This window comes from Saccostrea echinata, unplaced genomic scaffold (assembly GCF_033153115.1).
Source record: "Saccostrea echinata isolate AGI-Se365-2 ecotype Australia unplaced genomic scaffold, CSIRO_AGI_Sech_v1 ptg000056l, whole genome shotgun sequence".
In the NCBI taxonomy this organism is placed as follows: domain Eukaryota; kingdom Metazoa; phylum Mollusca; class Bivalvia; order Ostreida; family Ostreidae; genus Saccostrea; species Saccostrea echinata.
In genome coordinates this window covers 8862501-8881022 of record NW_026889805.1, presented here as the reverse complement: position 1 = coordinate 8881022, position 18522 = coordinate 8862501, and the positions used below count along the sequence as shown (strand labels likewise).

At 34.5% G+C, this 18522-nt stretch overlaps 1 protein-coding gene across 2 annotated transcripts; it reads right to left on the bottom strand.

Moving 5' to 3' along the window:
- Positions 1–1678: 1678 nt before the first annotated feature.
- LOC133173756 (MBT domain-containing protein 1-like) lies at positions 1679–18420 on the bottom strand. Of its 2 annotated transcripts, none has more exons than XM_061308779.1 (22): positions 18265–18420; positions 16510–16525; positions 16143–16264; positions 15890–16040; positions 15612–15769; positions 15428–15521; positions 15238–15317; positions 14822–14939; positions 12717–12851; positions 12473–12561; positions 9972–10115; positions 9764–9857; positions 9592–9671; positions 8524–8625; positions 8169–8316; positions 7974–8053; positions 7806–7870; positions 5758–5927; positions 5518–5625; positions 4901–5062; positions 2773–3197; positions 1679–2659 (listed from the first exon to the last, which is right to left on the bottom strand). In XM_061308779.1, exons 1-22 carry the CDS (start codon positions 18265–18267, stop codon positions 2528–2530), a joined length of 2676 nt encoding a protein of 891 aa, XP_061164763.1. In that variant the 5' UTR covers positions 18268–18420; the 3' UTR covers positions 1679–2527. The 2 variants fall into 2 exon arrangements, with proteins under 2 accessions (XP_061164763.1, XP_061164764.1); XM_061308780.1 differs by having other exon boundaries at positions 5530–5625.
- Positions 18421–18522: the final 102 nt, after the last annotated feature.

Below are 18522 nucleotides of genomic sequence, written 5' to 3'. Positions count from 1 at the left end.
CTTTTCTGCTCCTGGATACAAAGCAAAGAAACCTTGTGCATAGCTGTGATGATCAAGGGTGCCTCTTCCAAAATTGTGAATTTCATGACCCTAGGTAAAGGGTACTAGTGTCAGGGCACAGCTCTCTTGATTATATCACGAAAATGCATTAATTCTTTGAAAACCTTTTTCTCTGCTCCTTGGTATTTGTAGTTACACTAATTGCATGGTTATGGTGATCAAGAGTGCCTCTTCCAAAACTGAAATTTGTGTTTAGTGCATAATTTCTTTGAAAATCTTCTCTGCTCTGGAGTATTAAGCAAACAAACAAACCAAATGCATCGTTATGATGAGCAAGGGTGCCTCTCCCAAAGTTGTGATTTTCATGGCTGGGACAGGGGTTCTGGTGTTAGGGTGGGGCTCTATAGATTATATAGTGAACATGTATCAATTCTCTGAAAATCTTCTTCTCTGCTCCTAGGTATTGAGCAGATAAACTAAGTGTATAGTTATGATGAACAAAAGTGCCTCTCCCAAAATTGTATAATTTATGGTCTCAGGTGTTCTGTGAGAAGGGGGGGGGGGGGGCTTTATCAATTATATAGAGAAAGTGCATCATTTCTTTGCGAATCTTCTCTGCTCCTTGGTACTGAGTAAACAGACCAAATGCATAACAGTAGTTATGATGAGCAAGGATGCCTCTTCCAAAATTGTGAAAGGATTAGTAACCCCAGGGTTAGGGGTTCAGGGGGGGGGGGGGGCTATTGAATACACTGTATATAATGAGAATACATTTCTTTGGAAATCTTCTCTGCTCCTGGGCATCTATAACCAAGGGTATTTTTTTAATGTTGAGATTTTTGAAATTCTGCACCACTTAGCCAACTTATTAATTTGTATACTATTGAAAAAAGGTCATTCCCCTTTGCTATTCGCCTATGATAATTAATTAGTGTAAATAATGTAAATGAAATGTCAAATGGATAACAGAATTATACAAGAAATTTCATAATATTTACTACAAAAAGTACTTTCATAGTTTTTAATGGTCAGGTAGACTTGTAAAGAATAAAAAATTAAAAATAGGACAAAAATACCTTATTTTTGTACATTAAATGTTCTTCAAATACCAAGAGAGGCCAATGTGAGAGGGAATGAGATGGGTTTACAAATAGTGGTCAAGAACTATCATTTTGTTTAGTCCGCATTGGTAAAGTGACAAATGGGGCAAGAACAGGCAAGTAAATAGATCAAGCTTAATAAATAATTTTGTTGATCCCTGATCATCCTATTTCTCTTGCCTTTGGGCAAAACAGCTTCATTTATCAGCTTACTTCATTTTACACTTCAATCTATGGATCCTATACAGTGTTACATTATACTCAGGTGACTGTTAAGGCCCTTGGGCATCTTGTTTTTTGTTTTTTTTTTTAGTCATTTTCATTACAAATCTCATTTTAAGATCAATTTCATAAGAAAATTGTTTTTTGCAGATTCCTACTGAATTATGGAAATGAAGTATAATGATATATGTTCATATATGATTGTATCTTGATATTTGATCAATGTCTAAATATTCAGTTTTTAAATAGTTAAAGGTTATTCTGTTGACTAATTCAGTGATTAATTAGTTACAAAACTTTGACCAAATTCTTCTTACCTTACAGCGCTAATTACAACACAATAACACAAATTCCTCAACACTTGAGTTTTTAATAAATGAAATAAACAAGTAAATAAAATCTAACTTAATATTCAAATGTGTATAGATATTGTAACTGGTTCTGTACAAGATAACACCTTATCTAATACTTACTGTAACTTTACAGACAGCAGCCTTACTTTTAATACATTCTTAATCACTTATTTAAATTTATCTCTTAGTAACATTATTTGGCAAAATTACAGTTGAATTAAAAAATATTATTTATACCCAATCATTCCTTGTTACACTGTGTTTTTGCAAACTATTACATTGTGTTTTTATTGCAAAGTGCCAAAACAATTCATTGATAAATTTATTTTATGGCAGTGCTTATTGACACCATGCTACAATAATGCTCAGTATACAGGGAATTAATGTACAATGTATATTATCTGTACCCCGTTCTAAAATCAATGCCCATGTCTCAGATCAATTTTATACCTTAATCTTTACATCAAAATAACACTTACCAAAAGGCATACTAAAATATAGGATCTTTTCATTTACAATAACAATTATACACAACATGAAAATGCAATTTGAGAAACTCTGATTACATAAACAGTGTCAATATTCTTAAAACAACGATTTTCAAATGTCTGTAAAGGAAAGAAAATATGCATCAATAATCAACATATGCAGTCCACTATCACAATACATTGTATTACAACTAGTATTCATTGTATTGAGTAGCAATAGTGGCAATTTGACAGTGAATTGCACTAGTTTCGTCAGCTGGTTAGATTAAAGCAGTATGAATCAGATATCTGTGGAATCTGTATGATTAAGCTGCCTTGCACTGGACACACTTTGATGCAAAGGAGTTGCTGAGTTCCTCCAACTTCACACTTTGCTGCATCTGGATTTGAGCTGCTGAACAAGTTCTGAGATCTTCAGGGAAGCACCTACTTTCATTCCTGTGATGCTGGCAATCTGCTCCTTGGTAAGGGATAACAACTTCTGCCCATCTATCCCCTATAAACAAGATATGTAAGATAGAGAAATAATCTGTATAAAATCAAATATTAAAAATCCCAGAACTTACATAACTTGTTAAATGTACAAGCATTAACATGTGTTATAATTACCATTTTAACAAAGCTTTCACAGTAGAAAGCACAGTCATGTGACTTGAGGAAATAACAGACATCTGATACGGACCACTGGTCAGGCGACACGGTTGACTGACGTGCAGCAAGTAATGACATTTGTTCATTACCCTGGGAAGTTGAGGGAGTGACCGTTTTGACATGATTGGTAGTTTTGGACAATAGGAGATTAGACAGGGCTGTTTTCCCATTTGGTGACATTGAAATGCTGGTATTGGATTGATTATCTGATGTATCCATTGGTTCCTGTTTTACAAATGGTTGAGACAATGGTTTTGACTGGTTATCTGAATGAACTGCAGTTTGTGATAAGGGTTTTGACTGGTTTTCTGTGATGGAATGAGGACTTAATTGTGGTGGTCCATCATTTGTACTTGTGTCAGAGGTTTCCATCTCTGAGGGTCCTATAACAGAAAAAATAAGATAAAATAAGGAAAATGTATTCAACTGGAAAATTTGACAGAACAAACTATTTTGTAAACAAGAACTGTCTTAATAGGACTAATACCCCTGCAGGACAATTAGGAAAAAAGCTCACTTTAAAATAGCTTAAAAAAGAACTTTGCCATCTTGTTAAAAAAAATTATACTGTAAATTCCCATAGCATGAATCTTGCGCAAATGTAATAACTGAATGAAGAATGTTAATGGCCAAGATTAATGATTGTGTTGAGTGCAAAAATTCATCCACAGTCCAAGCCTCCAAAATGTAAAGGCCTGAGGAACATTTATACACACCTATAAGGGATAGAATCTTGACATACCTCTTGGTCACAATCATTTGTATGCCAAGTATCACCTACAGATACACCTGCGATAAAAAAGTTTTGTCTTACATAATTTACATTTCCAAGATACCTCTCTGATCTCTGTGACCTTGTCTTAAAGACTTTGGTCTGGGTCATGTCATTTCCTTTGTCCATAATAAATCCTTTGGGCAATATGATCTTTGGAAGTTATTTAATTATAGTCATGTTGTGGACATGAATATTTTGATAAACACCCAGTGACCTTTACCTGTCTGATTGACCTCGGTGCAGGTTTGTTACACGTCAAGTCACAAGCATCCTTTGTGTCTAGTATAATCTTCTTAAGTTTTTATCTACACCAAAGTTATGGCTATGGCAAGAATTTTTCATTTTTTAAAACACTTGACCTAGACCTTGTCCTAATACCCTGGGTTAGGGTGTCGGCATACCTTTGAGTCACAAGCAACCTTTGCTTTAAGATTAGGCTTCTACTTATTTTCTATTTCAAAGTTTTGGCTATCTCAGTAATTTAATACTTTCGTACCTTATAACCTTGACCTTGTCCAGAATAATCCCTGGACCGAGTCAAGGCACATTTCTGGACATGAGCGACCTTTGTTTAAGGTATTATGCTCTGGAGTTTCTCCATTACGAAGTTATGCCCTGGCAAGAAATTCACTCCTCTGACTGCACAGAAGTTATGTACAATGAAATCTTAAACAAGAGGCCCATGGACCACAACCAACCCCATGGGGCAATGATTTGAACAACTTGAATCTGCACTACCTGCAGATGGTTGGATTTAATGATAACTAATCATTGCCCTGCCATTCCTGAGAGGAAGATTTTTAAACATATTCCTATATATTCCCATGTAAAATTTTGATCCCCCATTGTGGCCCTACAATACCCCTTGGGGACATGATTTGAACAAACTTGTATCTGCACTACCTAAGGATGACTGCATCTTACTTTAACTAAACATGGCCTTCTTGTTTTACAGAAGATAATTTTAAAATGTTTCCCCATGTAAAACTTTGATCCCCTATTGTGGCCCCACCTTACTCCCTGGGGCTATGATTTGAAAAAAAATTGAATCTTTATAATTGTTACAAATCAACCTGGAAATAATAGGTACCTTAGTTCAGATGATATATATATTAATTCTACAAAGTTTGAGAAAAAAAAAAATATTCAGTAGTTTCAGAGATCATCTCTGGACAGAATATGTCTACAGACAGATGGACATGGTCATTCCAGTATATCTCCAACTTCTTTTGTGGAGGTATAAATATTATTTCAATATTTTTAAAAAATTCTCAAAATGTTAAGATAGGCATTATTTTTGCTGAAGTTGACCTTTAGTGCCTGAAGACACGACAGGGTCGACTAGGTGGGGGATACTGTGGTGGGCGGGGCGTGTGCGGCTGCCGTAGGAGAGAAATCCCTGGTCTCTATTGTTCTCCTGCAGAGACCTCTGATTCTGATCAGATAACGGGGATCCAAACTTTGTCTTCCTCTCTGTCAAAATTTCAAATTACATAGATTTATATCAGTACACTAACATAATTGTTTCAATATACCTAACTATAACATTTTCAGTTTGTTTTTTAGATTGCAATTTTAATCATATTAATTGTACAGTATCTCTGGACAGATGTTTATACATGTATGAAATGAAAACTTTCAATGGCTACTTAGAAGACACAGTTTATAATCTTATCTGTTTGATAGTTTTTAAATGTTGCATTTTCATGCAAAGGATTAACAGATGTATAAACATGTACATGAATTAATAAGACATATAATAGTACTATTCTAATCAAACATGTGAGTAGATAAACTTCATTGCCACTAGTGCTTCAAAGATTAATGCTATAAGCTAGGTTAGGAACCTTGACACATGCTTCATAAGAAACTACAGAAATACAAAATATGAAATGTAGAATCAATCCACTTCTACATGTATAGCTAACCGGTTTTCTTACTCTTTCTTGGGCCTTTGTAGATTTGGGTTTTGCCTTTGCGTTTTTTCTGTTCCTTCGACATTTTGTGTGTAGACATTACTTGGGGTATTTGTTCCACTGAAAATAATTATATCCAGATAAGATTTTTTGTTGTATGTTACTATAGCATTTTTTTAACATGAATTTGTGAACCTACATGTAGATTACATTTGGTATCATTTTTTTTTCATTAGAAAAATGTCCCCTGACCTTTGACCCTTGGTCCCTCCAAACTGTAGTCCATAACCTCACACCAGCCCACTGGGTACATATCGGGTGATTCACAGTCTACCCACTGGTCATACTCATTTTCCCAACCATCGAAGTGGACCCTCAGCAAGCGTCCAACCACTCGTGACACCGTTCCCACACAGATAAGTCTAAAACAAAATGGGCTTATTATAAGAATTTATTAACAAATGCTTGTACACCTAGAAAAATGTCATAGGAACTATACACAACACTTATATCAGTAATCCTGACCTTGTAGTGGACTGAGCAATCATTTGTCTAAAATGTTGATGAATTTACATGTACAGACTAATGGATAAAGGTGTAACAATACACTGATACATCAATATATTGTAAAGTAGAGGGGGTTGATATGATACACTGATACAAAGTGAAGTATCAATTTTTTTTAATACTTTCTGGAAGTGTATAATGGGCACATTCTTATCTCAAAATTAATGTCTGCATAAACAAAATGGCAGAAATTATAAAATATCCAAAAGAAAAGTCAAATTTCTTTTTCTAGCATTTAAAAAGAGAAGTGAAATGGCAATAGACTATATTAGAATAAGATTTTTGGAAAAAAGAAAGTGAAATCTATTTTTTTTCTTCCTTAAAATCAATAAAGAATTGTGGAGAAACTAGCAAATTAAAAAAACCTAATATATCATGATATACTGCAATATTTTTCTGAAATATTGTAATACATCATGATACTTTTTCCTCTCACAATACACAGTCCTACTAATGAATAGATGGGAATGGTGATTATTATAGGGCACATGAACTTGGTAGGTTGATACCGTATAACGGGTATTTTCTGCGGATGTCCAATTTTTGCGGAATTTTGCGGATAGGATAAATCCGCAAAAATTACAATCGCAAAATATTTTTCAATATTTCTTCAGATATATATTTTATACATGCAAGTATGATAAGTTGTACTTATGTCACAGGATTCTCATTAACGCAAGAATCTGCGTACTAGACGTAGCAAAATTATTTGGGACGCAAGGTTCTTAAAAACTATGCGTCCGCAGACTCACTAGTGGACACGTCCTCGTTAGCGAGAATATTCGGGTGTCATCGAAATTCGAAGATTTTAGATGTCAGGATTTGTCCAAAATAAATTGAATCAAAACGTACTTGTAAATAATATCAATTTAATAAGTTTATACAAAAACATCTTTTCTTGTACCTATTTCTTTATTTTATACGGATATGCATGTAGGCCTAAATGTAAATGACTAAAAGAGATTTCGCAATTATTCGTCCAAACTCCGATAGCTACAAGCAACACATATTAGCTTTTCTTTCTTTTTTTCACACTTTTTTCAATCTTGTGTTTTATCTTGAGACCATAATTACTCCTTGTATACACAATGTGGCTTGATTGTCACTCAATGCAGACGACTGACAGGATTAGTTACGCCTCATTGCACATGGCACCTGTGATTGTATACGGTCAACTTTAGATTACTTGATTATGCAAATGTTTGTTTGAGCTAAAAATATAAACACTAGGTCAATTTTGATGGCACTTAACTTTAAGTGTATTTTTAGAATATGGCTTGGATGCATTAATTATTTATATATTTAAAAAATTTAATAGATCGCATAAAACGTTTGTTACAATGTAGAATAAAGATTTTTATTGTTGCTTGGGTGGACTGATACTGTAATAATTCATTTCAATTGGGACTCGACATAATGTTACAAAGACTAACTAAAAGATAGTAGTTTAATTAAGCTTAATAGCTTAATACCAGTTCTCATGCACCTTTGATCAATATGTCTCAATGAATTTATGAAACGTAAACATGGCAGCTATCTGATAATTCTTAGAGTTTGGTGATCATACCCAGTATATATATTTTCTGCGGTATAATGCAACCGCAGAAATTGAAAACGCAGAAATTAATTTACTATCTTTTAGGGGTTAAATCGCAAAAATTTCCAACCGCAGAAAATACCCATTATACGGTATATATGTAGAATCTAATGTACTAACAATGTTCTAAACATACCTTGGCTCCATTAAATCTACAGCTTCAATCTTCATTCCAGCCTTAAATCCATGCTTTGGTATGTCCTGAAGAGGACAATTTTGAATTTATTTTCCTTACCAATGTAATTTTGATATTGGAAAAAAATCAATTTATAACTTTAAAAACTGTTTTAAAAGATGTAATTACCTTATCAAACAGTTTCACAGGTGCTGCAACAGACTTTGTCTGTTTAAGGTAGTCAAACCATCTGAAAGGACCTTTATGACCTAAAATACATATTTTTAATAGTTTAGACTTATATCTGATGTGGAATTCAGGTATAACTTTAATGTTATTTGACCCAAAATACTTTTACACAATTTTAGCTAGCAGATTACAAACCTCTGGGTGGAGTAAGATCTAAGCCGTTAATTTCACAGAATCCCACAGGAAATATACATGGTGATGTGGCATGATAACAGAACCAATCAGATCCATTCTCTGCCATGGATCCATCTATACCGATCATCAGGTAGTTATTCTTTAGCACCTATATATATAAACAAGATACTATATAGTGATAATGCTCAATCCAGACATATAGCTCTATCTCTCTCTAAGAAAAAAGAATATGCTGTATTGAAACCCTTTCTTAGGCCCAAAACTTCATCAAACTTTAAATTTACAACAATACAAACAGCGTAATTACGTGAAAATAAAGTTCTCCCGAATAAAAAGTGATTTACTGTACACATACCTTCATTACAGTAGCAACACAAATGGCAGAGAGGTTCAATGGGTCAATTGCTTCCAACTTTGTTCCAACCTGAAATTTCATTCCATTTGGAGTATCTTTCATCTGGAAGAAAAAAACAGGATCAATACGGTACTTGAAAGATAAATAAATGCACAGACTGTTCCAAACTATTAAAAAACCAGAAATCTCTGATAACTGAAGCTCTTCTGGTGTGTAGTTGGTGTATCTTAATATAGTGTATAGTGTACTTGTGCTCTTTTTGAATTGAACCAAAATTGTAGGAGGGGAGTGATTTGAAAGACTTTAAAAGAAATTTCTATTTTAAGTAACTATGGGAACAAAATTTAAAACCGATATATAAAATTGTGTATCTTAGTACAAGGTACTCATGTACCAAGTCTTATTGAAATACGTTCTATTTCCATTAGTGAACTCTTCAAAATTAGAGGCGCGTTTGGTCGTCCGACTGGGACAGCATGGCGTTGCGGATAATACAAAACATGCCAATCTCAATCCAATTTTAAATGTTAAATGTATTTGTCATTCCAATTAAAGAGTAGAAGAACTAAAAGACATATGTAAGAGAGCGAGAACCCTAAATTTATCATCCATTAATAAAAAATACGACATTTCCGAGGCATGTGTATTGTATTTAGATGTACCATACAATAAAAAGATACGTACGATCAACAATAGATATAAATTGTTATTGTTGTCATTCCTACTCTTGATGTATATAAAGTCCACAACAATAAAATATTTCATTTGCATTTTCTTAGGAGTTGTTCATCGACATTCAACATATTGTTTACATGTTTATGTTACGTTTGTCCCAGAAATCCCGCGAGATTTGTACATTTTCCGACTTTTTCACAAAAGAGTGCACTAAGAAGTATAACTCTTCCATTATGGAAATAGAACGTATTGGACCAAAACTGTAGTACTTAGAATTTTGAAAAATTGTTTACAGGAAGATGGAAGAACAATGGACACCTTACCATCTCTGACCAGTAGAGCTAAAACCAAACCAGACAAAAGATTACAAAAATAAAATAAAAAAATACTTACTTTGGAAAACAAGCTTGGAGTAGCATCATTGGCATCATATTTCTCAACAGCAATTTTATTTAAGCACTTATTTCTGTAGTCTAAAATACAAAGGATGTATATACATGTATTACATTAAAAAGATATAAATGATACCTAGAAATAAATATCCTACCAATAATGAGTGACATACCATTTGTAGCATGCAGTTTGTGTCCCATCTGCTGGGACCAACCAATAGGGTGAACCAGGGAAGATCTACAATGACACCAAAAGTCATCCTCCTCCTGAAAAAACATTCAAAAAAAAATTACAATCAAGATCTCTTTAAAGTTACATGTATATTGGTCTGAAATTTTAGTTTCATGCCACGATTAAGTAATGTTTTTATGAAGACAAACCTTTGTGTCAGCATACTGTAGTCTTAATCTCCCACCTATGATCTCCTCTACTTTAGCGACGCGCATCGCTGACACACACATTTTGTCCACCACTTCCACCTGCATGTGGTGCTTAAATCCATGACTATTTATAGATTCCACCACCTGAAAATCCAAGACATCATGAAAGAAAGTCTACTGATTAAGTTACCTTATATACTCGCCTATAAGTCGGTCCGCCTATAAGTCGGTTGTATTTTTTGAGGTTATTTTGGAGGGATTTGCCATTGACCCGCTTATAAGTCGGTACAACTTTTTGCCAGAATCAGTTGACAATTTAATATCAATGCTCTAATGTTTTAACCTGGTTTCAATTAATATTTTTAAACATGACGCCAATATTTAATCTAAGATCATTAAGAAAAATACATAATGCACACTTAAGATGAAAATAAAGTTATTAAAATACGTAAATACTTGTATTTTATGTATAATCTTAGAATACGTAAATGATATAATATATCCAGACGTTGTTCAATGATAATCATGGGAAATGTTTATAAAATACTACATTTCGGCGTCCAGGAAAATACTAAGCTTTTTATGACTCGCCTATAAGTCGGACATAGAGTTTTGGACCAAAATTTAACTCCCAAAAAACCGACTTATAGGCGAGTATATACGGTATACAGTCAACAGAGGTAAACCTGGAAATTAGTGACAGTTGGCCAACTCCCCCATAGCTTCAACAATGGGGAAGTTGTCCCAAATAGGTTTTCACTGCAAAATCTCTAATTTTAGCACATGTACCTTTAAATTTTCTCCAAGCTATTTTATTAAAATTGAAGGACGCATATGTTAATTGTTCTGATTCATATACATTATTTAATATTTGACTATAAATAAAGATGTCAATATGGTTTACGGATCTTACAAGAAGTTCTTTAATTAACACACAAGAGTCATTATGTTGACACAATGTACCAAACATTTCTTTATCATTTTTGGAAAGGAAAGGTTACTTTTTTTAACCAACTTTCCTGAAACGAACATCTGAATTCCAGAAATGAATATCTGAACACTGTCATTTTTTTCACAATCTTCAAGTTTTGCAAGGTTTCCTTTGACAATAAAATATGCATCAGTGTTACCATAATTACTATCGTCCACTCAGAGTAACTTTCAACAACTTGGCTTTCTTTTCAATTGGTGCCATTTAAAAAACTATTCATAATTATGAACATTACACCCAATCATATTTTTTAAATCTTGAACCTGATGCACTTTAAAAGCTCAACAGCAGGAATCATAAATTTCTTGCATAACATATGGCACATACAAGGTTTTCAAGTGGGACAACGAGAAAAATATAGTGTAATCCATGAAAAAAAAAAAAGGCATTCTAGATTCACCTCTGAGACAATATGTAGAAAGCTTGTAAAAAAAAAAAACAAGATGTGTTTGTGAAACACTGATGCCCCCGTATGGCAGCTTATGGCGAAGGTTAAAGTTTCTTCAAATGCAAGTCAAAATCCAGGCCAAAAGATAAGAAATGTTGATACCCAAACAAAGGTCTTGTCTCGAGGAATACACCTATGAAATTTGAAAGACCTAGATACAACTGTTCAGAAGTTATGGTGAAGGTTAAAGTTTTTTGAATAAAAGTCAAACGTCAAGGTCAAGGTCAAAGTGGTTGGTATCCAAAGGAAGATCTTGTCACAAGGATTACATGTGAAGTATGAAAGCCCTAGCACCAACCATTCAAAAGTTATGGCCAAGGTTAACGTTTTTCAAAAGTAGGTCAAACTCCTAGGTCAAGGTCAAAGGGTCAAATAGGTTGGTATCCAAAGGAAGGTCTTGTCACAAGGATTACATATGTGAAGTATGAAAGCCCTAGCATCAACCATTCAAAAGTTATGGCCAAGGTTAAAGTTTTTCAAAAGTAGGTCAAACTCCTAGGTCAAGGTCAAAGGGTCAAAGTGGTTGATATCCAGAGGAAGGTCTTGTCACAAGGAATACACATGTGAAGTTTGAAACCCTAAGCACCAACTGTTCAAAAGTTATGGCCAAGGTTAAAGTTTTTCAAATGTAGGTCAAACTCCAAGGTCAAGGTCAAAATTGTTGGTATCCAAAGGAAGGCCTTGTCACAAAGAATACACATGTGAAGTTTGAAACCCCAAGCACCAACTGTTCAGAAGTTATGGCTAAGGTTAAAGTCTCATAAAATTTTGCAAAAGTAGGTCAAACTCCAAGGTCAAGGTCAAAAGGTCAAATATGATGGTACCCAAAGAAAGGTCTTGTCACAAGGAATACACATGTGAAATATGAAAGTCATAGCTCCAACCAATCAAAAGTTATGGGCAAGGTTAAAGTTGACGACAGACAAACAGACAAACGGACAAACAGACAAACGGACAAACAGACAAACAGATAAACAGACAAACAGACAGACAGGACAAAAACAATATACCCCCGGGACCTTTTGATCCGGGGGCATAAAAAATGACCATGCCACATCATACCTTGTTGTAGAAATTATTAGGAAGCGTTCTAGAGCCTGTTAGCCTCTTCACCAAGTATTCTTTCCAATCCACATACTTGTTCTGTATATCTGTTCAGTGAAATGAAATCTATGAGAGTTATGTCCAAGTCATACTTGGAGATTCTACATTCAACATTCAAAAGGTTATTTCAACATTCTCATGAATTAAAAATCACAGGTTTTATGCTGAGAAAAGGCTTTCACTTTATTATCTTATTACTTACACTTTGGAGGAACAAGGGGTTTCCCACTTGTAGCACACCAGCCAACAGGGTGTACTTCTTCTGTACATAGGTTGATCCAGAAATCATGCGATGGATCATTGGCATAGCCCTCATAACGCATCAAGGCCTTGTACCCTGTCCAACAACAGAAAAATCAGCATCCTTGTTAATGTTTTCTTTGTTTTTAAACAAAACTAAAGAGCATTTAGAGTATATACTTCTGCGAAACCAACTTTTCTGCCTATGGATATCTTATTACTCATGCAAAATTCCAGTAAATCATAACAAAATTGAAACAAGAGGCCCATGGGCCACATCGCTCACCTGAGTAACTTTGGCCATGCTGTTCTTTACCAGATTCTCCTCTTTTAATATACCTATTGTGGCTCCGCCCTACCCCCGGGGGTCATGATTTGAACAATTTAGAATCTACACTACCCCAGGATGCTTTCATAAAAGTTTCAGCTTTTCTGGCCCAGTGGTTCTTGAGAAGAAGATTTTTAAAGATTTTTCTTATGTATTTCAATGTAAAACTTGGATTCCCTATTGTGGCCCCGCCCTACCCCCAGGGGTCATGATTTGAACAATATAGAATCTACACTACCCCAGGATGCTTCCATATAAGTTTCAGCTTTTCTGGCCCAGTGGTTCTTGAGAAGAAGATTTTTAAAGATTTTTCTTATGTATTTCAATGTAAAACTTGGATTCCCTATTGCGGCCCCGCCCTGCCCCTGGGGGTCATGATTTGAAAAATTTAGAATCTACACTACCCCAGGATGCTTTCATAAAAGTTTCAGCTTTTCTGGCCCAGTGGTTCTTGAGAAGAAGATTTTTAAAGATTTTTCTTATGTATTTCAATGTAAAACTTGGATTCCCTATTGCGGCCCCGCCCTGCCCCTGGGGGTCATGATTTGAACAATATAGAATCTACACTACCCCAGGATGCTTCCATATAAGTTTCAGCTTTTCTGGCCCAGTGGTTCTTGAGAAGAAGACTTTTAAAGATTTTTCTTATGTATTTCAATGTAAAACTTGGATTCCCTATTGTGGCCCCGCCCTACCCCCAGGGGTCATGATTTGAACAATTTAGAATCTACACTACCCCAGGATGCTTTCATAAAAGTTTCAGCTTTTCTGACCCAGTGGTTCTGGAGAAGAAGATTTTTAAAGATTTTTCTTATGTATTTCAATGTAAAACTTGGATTCCCTATTGTGGCCCCGCCCTGCCCCCGGGGGTCATGATTTGAACAAAATACAATCTACACTACCCCAGGATGCTTCCATATAAGTTTCAGCTTTTCTGGCCCAGTGGTTCTTGAGAAGAAGATTTTTAAAAATTTTTCCTATATATTTCAATGTAAAACTTGGATTCCCTATTGTGGCCCCGCCCTACCCCCGGGGGTCATGATTTTTACAATTTAGAATCTACACTACCCCTGGATGCTTCCATATAAGTTTTAGCTTCTCTGGCCCAGTGGTTCTTGAGAAGAAGATTTTTAAAGATTTTTCTTATGTATTTCAATGTAAAACTTGTATTCCCTATTGTGGCCCCGCCCTACCCCCGGGGGTCATGATTTTTACAATTTAGAATTTACACTATCCCAGGATGCTTCCACATAAGTTTCAGCTTTTCTGGCCCAGTGGTTCTTCAGAAGAAGATTTTTTAATGACCCCACCCTATTTTTGTCTTTTCTTGATTATCTCCCCTTTGAAGGGGACTTGGCCCTTTATTTTAACAATTTACACTCCCCTTCACCCAAGGATACTTTGTACCAAGTTTGGTTAAAATTGGCCCAGTGGTTCTTGAGAAGAAGTTGAAAATGTGACGGACAGACGGACGGACGACGGACAACGGGTGATCAGAAAAGCTCACTTGAGCTTTCAGCTCAGGTGAGCTAAAAACAGCTTCCAACATCTGCTTCAAAATCAGATGAACTCTTTGTTGAATAAGACACACATTTCCCATAAAATTCTTTAAAATCTTCACAAAACATTTAAATTTTTTCATCATAAATCATAGTATTATGCTTCTTCCAACTTCAATTTAGAACTAAAGATCTAAAGACAAGGTACAGAATTTTGATATGAAGTGTATATGCTAATACCTGCTATTTTAATGACGGTGGCAATCCAGAAGGCATTGCCAGAGAGATCACTTTCAAAGTTAACAACCTCCAATTTCATCCCTGTGGTGATGTTGTGCCAGCTATCAAACATTGGACACTGGAAGACGAATATATACACAGTACAACATAACGAGACATACATATTTCATTGCCTGAGTGAAAAATATCATTTCTACATCATTTCAGTATCAATTTTATTATGATCCAAGCGAATAAAAATCTATTTGAAAATACTGTGTGATCAATAATATAGGTTAAATATGGTTGCATGAAAGAATCAAATGTTTATCTACAATTAGTTTACAAAATAATTTCATTTTGGGGTTTTAGGGGACTTACTTATGGTGACTCCATGTCCTCTCTAGCTGAAAAGTGTTATTTCTTCACATACTTACATGCTTAAAGTAGCTGACAGGTGCTGCTTCTGCCCCTCCAGAAGAAAGGTAAGGTCCCCAGTCAAAGCCCTTCAATCCACCTTTAATAAAGACCAATCCAACATAAATATTTATTGCAAGAAATATTGTGATTTAAATTGTTCGATTTGATTTTTAAATAATTGATAAAAGAAAAAAAAAGAATATGAACCTGCTCTTTTGGTCAGAGTTCTAGGAACATTGTCCGTGGGTCTTTGATTATGGCTTTGGTTGGCTATTTTTTTGGCTGCTGGTTTCTTTGGAGGCTAAAATTAAGAGTAAAATCAAATTTAATGATTTTTTTAAACCTCTAACATAAATGAGAAAGTCCATATTATAGAAGCAGTGTTTTATACCAAAGGAGAGATGACTCCATCGCCCTTTCCTGTTGGGCTCTGTTTTCCCTCTCGTTGAGAAGTGGCAAAACTCCTGGAGCAAGATAAGCTACAGAAGCGCTTAGACTTGGAGTAGAAGGCATGCTTGATTCCCACTGCACCACACTTCTCACAGGTTGCTACAATTCAATTAGCAATATTACTGTAAATATCAGAGATTTTCAAAAATGATTTTCCACAATTATGCATCTCTCTGTCTGTCTGTCTCTCTATATATATATCAATCTTGATTAGTTTACCCATTCCATCTTTTCCATTTATGAATTTAAAGGGCATGGATTGTGGAGTGGACGTGTATGGACGCTCATTTTCATCGTCATCATCCTCAGTATCTGATCCCTCATGAAAATCATTATACTCATCATACATATTACTGTAGTCATCATCATTCTGAAATATTTATAGGAGTCATGAAAGTTTCAAGTTAAAACACTCATATATAGAGTACATGAAGATTTTATCCAAAACTTATTAATAGTATCTACGTCTTACCCCAATATTGCTGCCACCATACACCGAATCAGCCTTTGTGTCCCCCATGCTGAGGTTAGAATCCTCCATTCTGGAGACAGAATCTCCTTCCATGGAATCTCTTGTATTCCATCCTCCCCAGTCTAAAAAATCATTTAATAAGAATATCCAATACAGACATTTTGAAAATTTCTTTTCTACTATACATTGACATTGAAAGTTACTTAAAAATGTTCAGAAGAGTATGTTCTATACCTGACATAGAGTAAAACTTTACTTTTGCAATATAAATTATGGAAGAACAGGAAGAGAAATTTTAAATACAGTTCTTTCCAGAGTATAAAACATTATCAAAAAGCTCATCAATGACTAAGAATGCAATACTGACCTGTGTCACTCTGGTCCTGAAATATAAAGAACATATTTTTACAATAACCAAAAAAAGAAAAAAAAAGGATATTTTTCATTGTTTAAAAAATATTAAAATGCCAAATTTAAATGGACTGGTAGCCTATTTAAAAGTGTACAATAATGTGGAAATATACATATCTGTTAAAAATTCAACTGCTGATAAATTTGAGTCTGTATGGACACAATGGAAACTTATGTTGGAAACTTAATTGCTAAGAAAAAAGATGAATATTAAGAGACAAAGGCTGCATACAATTTGCTTTTTTACATAGTTTGTAAATATGGCTAAAATATTAATTATTGTTTATGTAAGTATGAGTGAAGAGTGAAGTGGGTGTGTGTGTTAAAAATTTCTGTGCAATTTATTTATAATCTATTAACTGCATCAAGTACACAGAAATAAAGCATTAAAAAAATCTACTTCTACTACTAATAAAAAGAATAATATTCAAATATACATGACAATTAACAAGCTTAATAAATCCACCCATTTTCAAAATAAATATTAGCTTCAAAAATAGTGACAATTAACACAACTGTGGTGTTTTTCTTTGAAGTTAAGCACATTGTTTGATTAATATTAAATATGCAAAACAGTTCATTCCTATGAAGTATGCAAAAAATGATATTTCACTGTTTAAGAGTTTAATTTATTACATTTTCAAATGTGAAATACTGTTATTTATTTATTGGATAAAACTGATATTCTGGCACAGTGTGAAAGGGTATCAAAATGGTATTCTCACAGTGTGAGAATATCAGAAGTGTGGCAAAACTCTCGATTTTTCTTCCCTTAACGAAGAGTGTTTTTTTTTGTTTTTTTTTAAACTCCCTTGCCTGTCAGAAGATAGAGAAAGTAAATGAACCATCCTGACATAGAATAAAACTGCCAAAGTTTCTCCAAATATATTTATAAAAATCCATGTTTACAACATTTTTCAATCTCTTAATCGCTTAGCTATGACGTCTCAACTGCTTAACTATGACGTCACAGCCTATGACACTGTTTTACGAAGATGTGAGGCAAAGGGAAAATCAAAGAAAATGTAATAAACAGAAAATTCAATGTTTTGTAGATGACTTTGGAATTTATTTCACTTGTGAGACAGGATTTTTGATATTTTCACCCGTGCTTTGCACTCGTGAAAATATAAAAAAAATCCTGTCCTACTCGTGAAATAAAATCCATATTCATCTACAAAACATTGAATATCTTCTATTTATTTCCTCATGAAATATCAAAAATCAAATTCACTCCTTAAATGAACGCCTCAATAATAAAATATGGCTCGATCCATGATGGGCAATAGATAGGCCATCATAAGGGGGTTAGTGAAAATGAAAGAGTTATTCTTATCATTATTGTACTTTACTGGACCGATTTACATCAAGGATAACGAAAATATTATGATTATGTGACAAAATGTTCTCATTTCCCTGCCTATGCACGTAATGTTTCGTTTTACCTTGACCCACATGAATATAACTTGATGCACTTGTGGGTAGTTGGCAACATCCTATGTTAATGCAATATATTATCTGCAAAAGTATGTGAACATGCCACAAAAGATACTAAAAAATAACATGAAAAATAGCTGAAACTGGAGAATTTATCTAAAACACCTAATTTTAGAGCAACTTCACCGACATAAAAACGTAAACACTGTGGTAGCCTGCAAACCACACATCATAACAAACCGAGACAGCACACTTTAGGTGCATTCACGCTTACCATACTGAAATATCATAAAGCACACATAAAAGGGTGTGGCTTATGACACTTTCCCTCCCACTTTTCTGTGATAACGGTTACAAAAACCTCCAGTCTGCTACCGGGGTCCCTGGATCTAGAGAAACAACAAATGTATTGTATCAGTACGCATGTGCGACCTTTGGAATTCGGGTGAATTTCATTGGTTCCTGAAAACGAGATTTGTACGAATTTTTCACCAATAAAATGCTACCTAACAAATATAGCCTAAAATAGGCA

Coding starts and splice junctions, on each gene's coding strand:
- LOC133173756 (XM_061308779.1), bottom strand. Junction 15,318..15,427: donor AACTCTGACCAAAAGAGCAG/GTTCATATTCTT, acceptor TCTTTATTAAAG/GTGGATTGAAGGGCTTTGAC. Junction 9,858..9,971: donor TACAGTATGCTGACACAAAG/GTTTGTCTTCAT, acceptor ATGTTTTTTCAG/GAGGAGGATGACTTTTGGTG.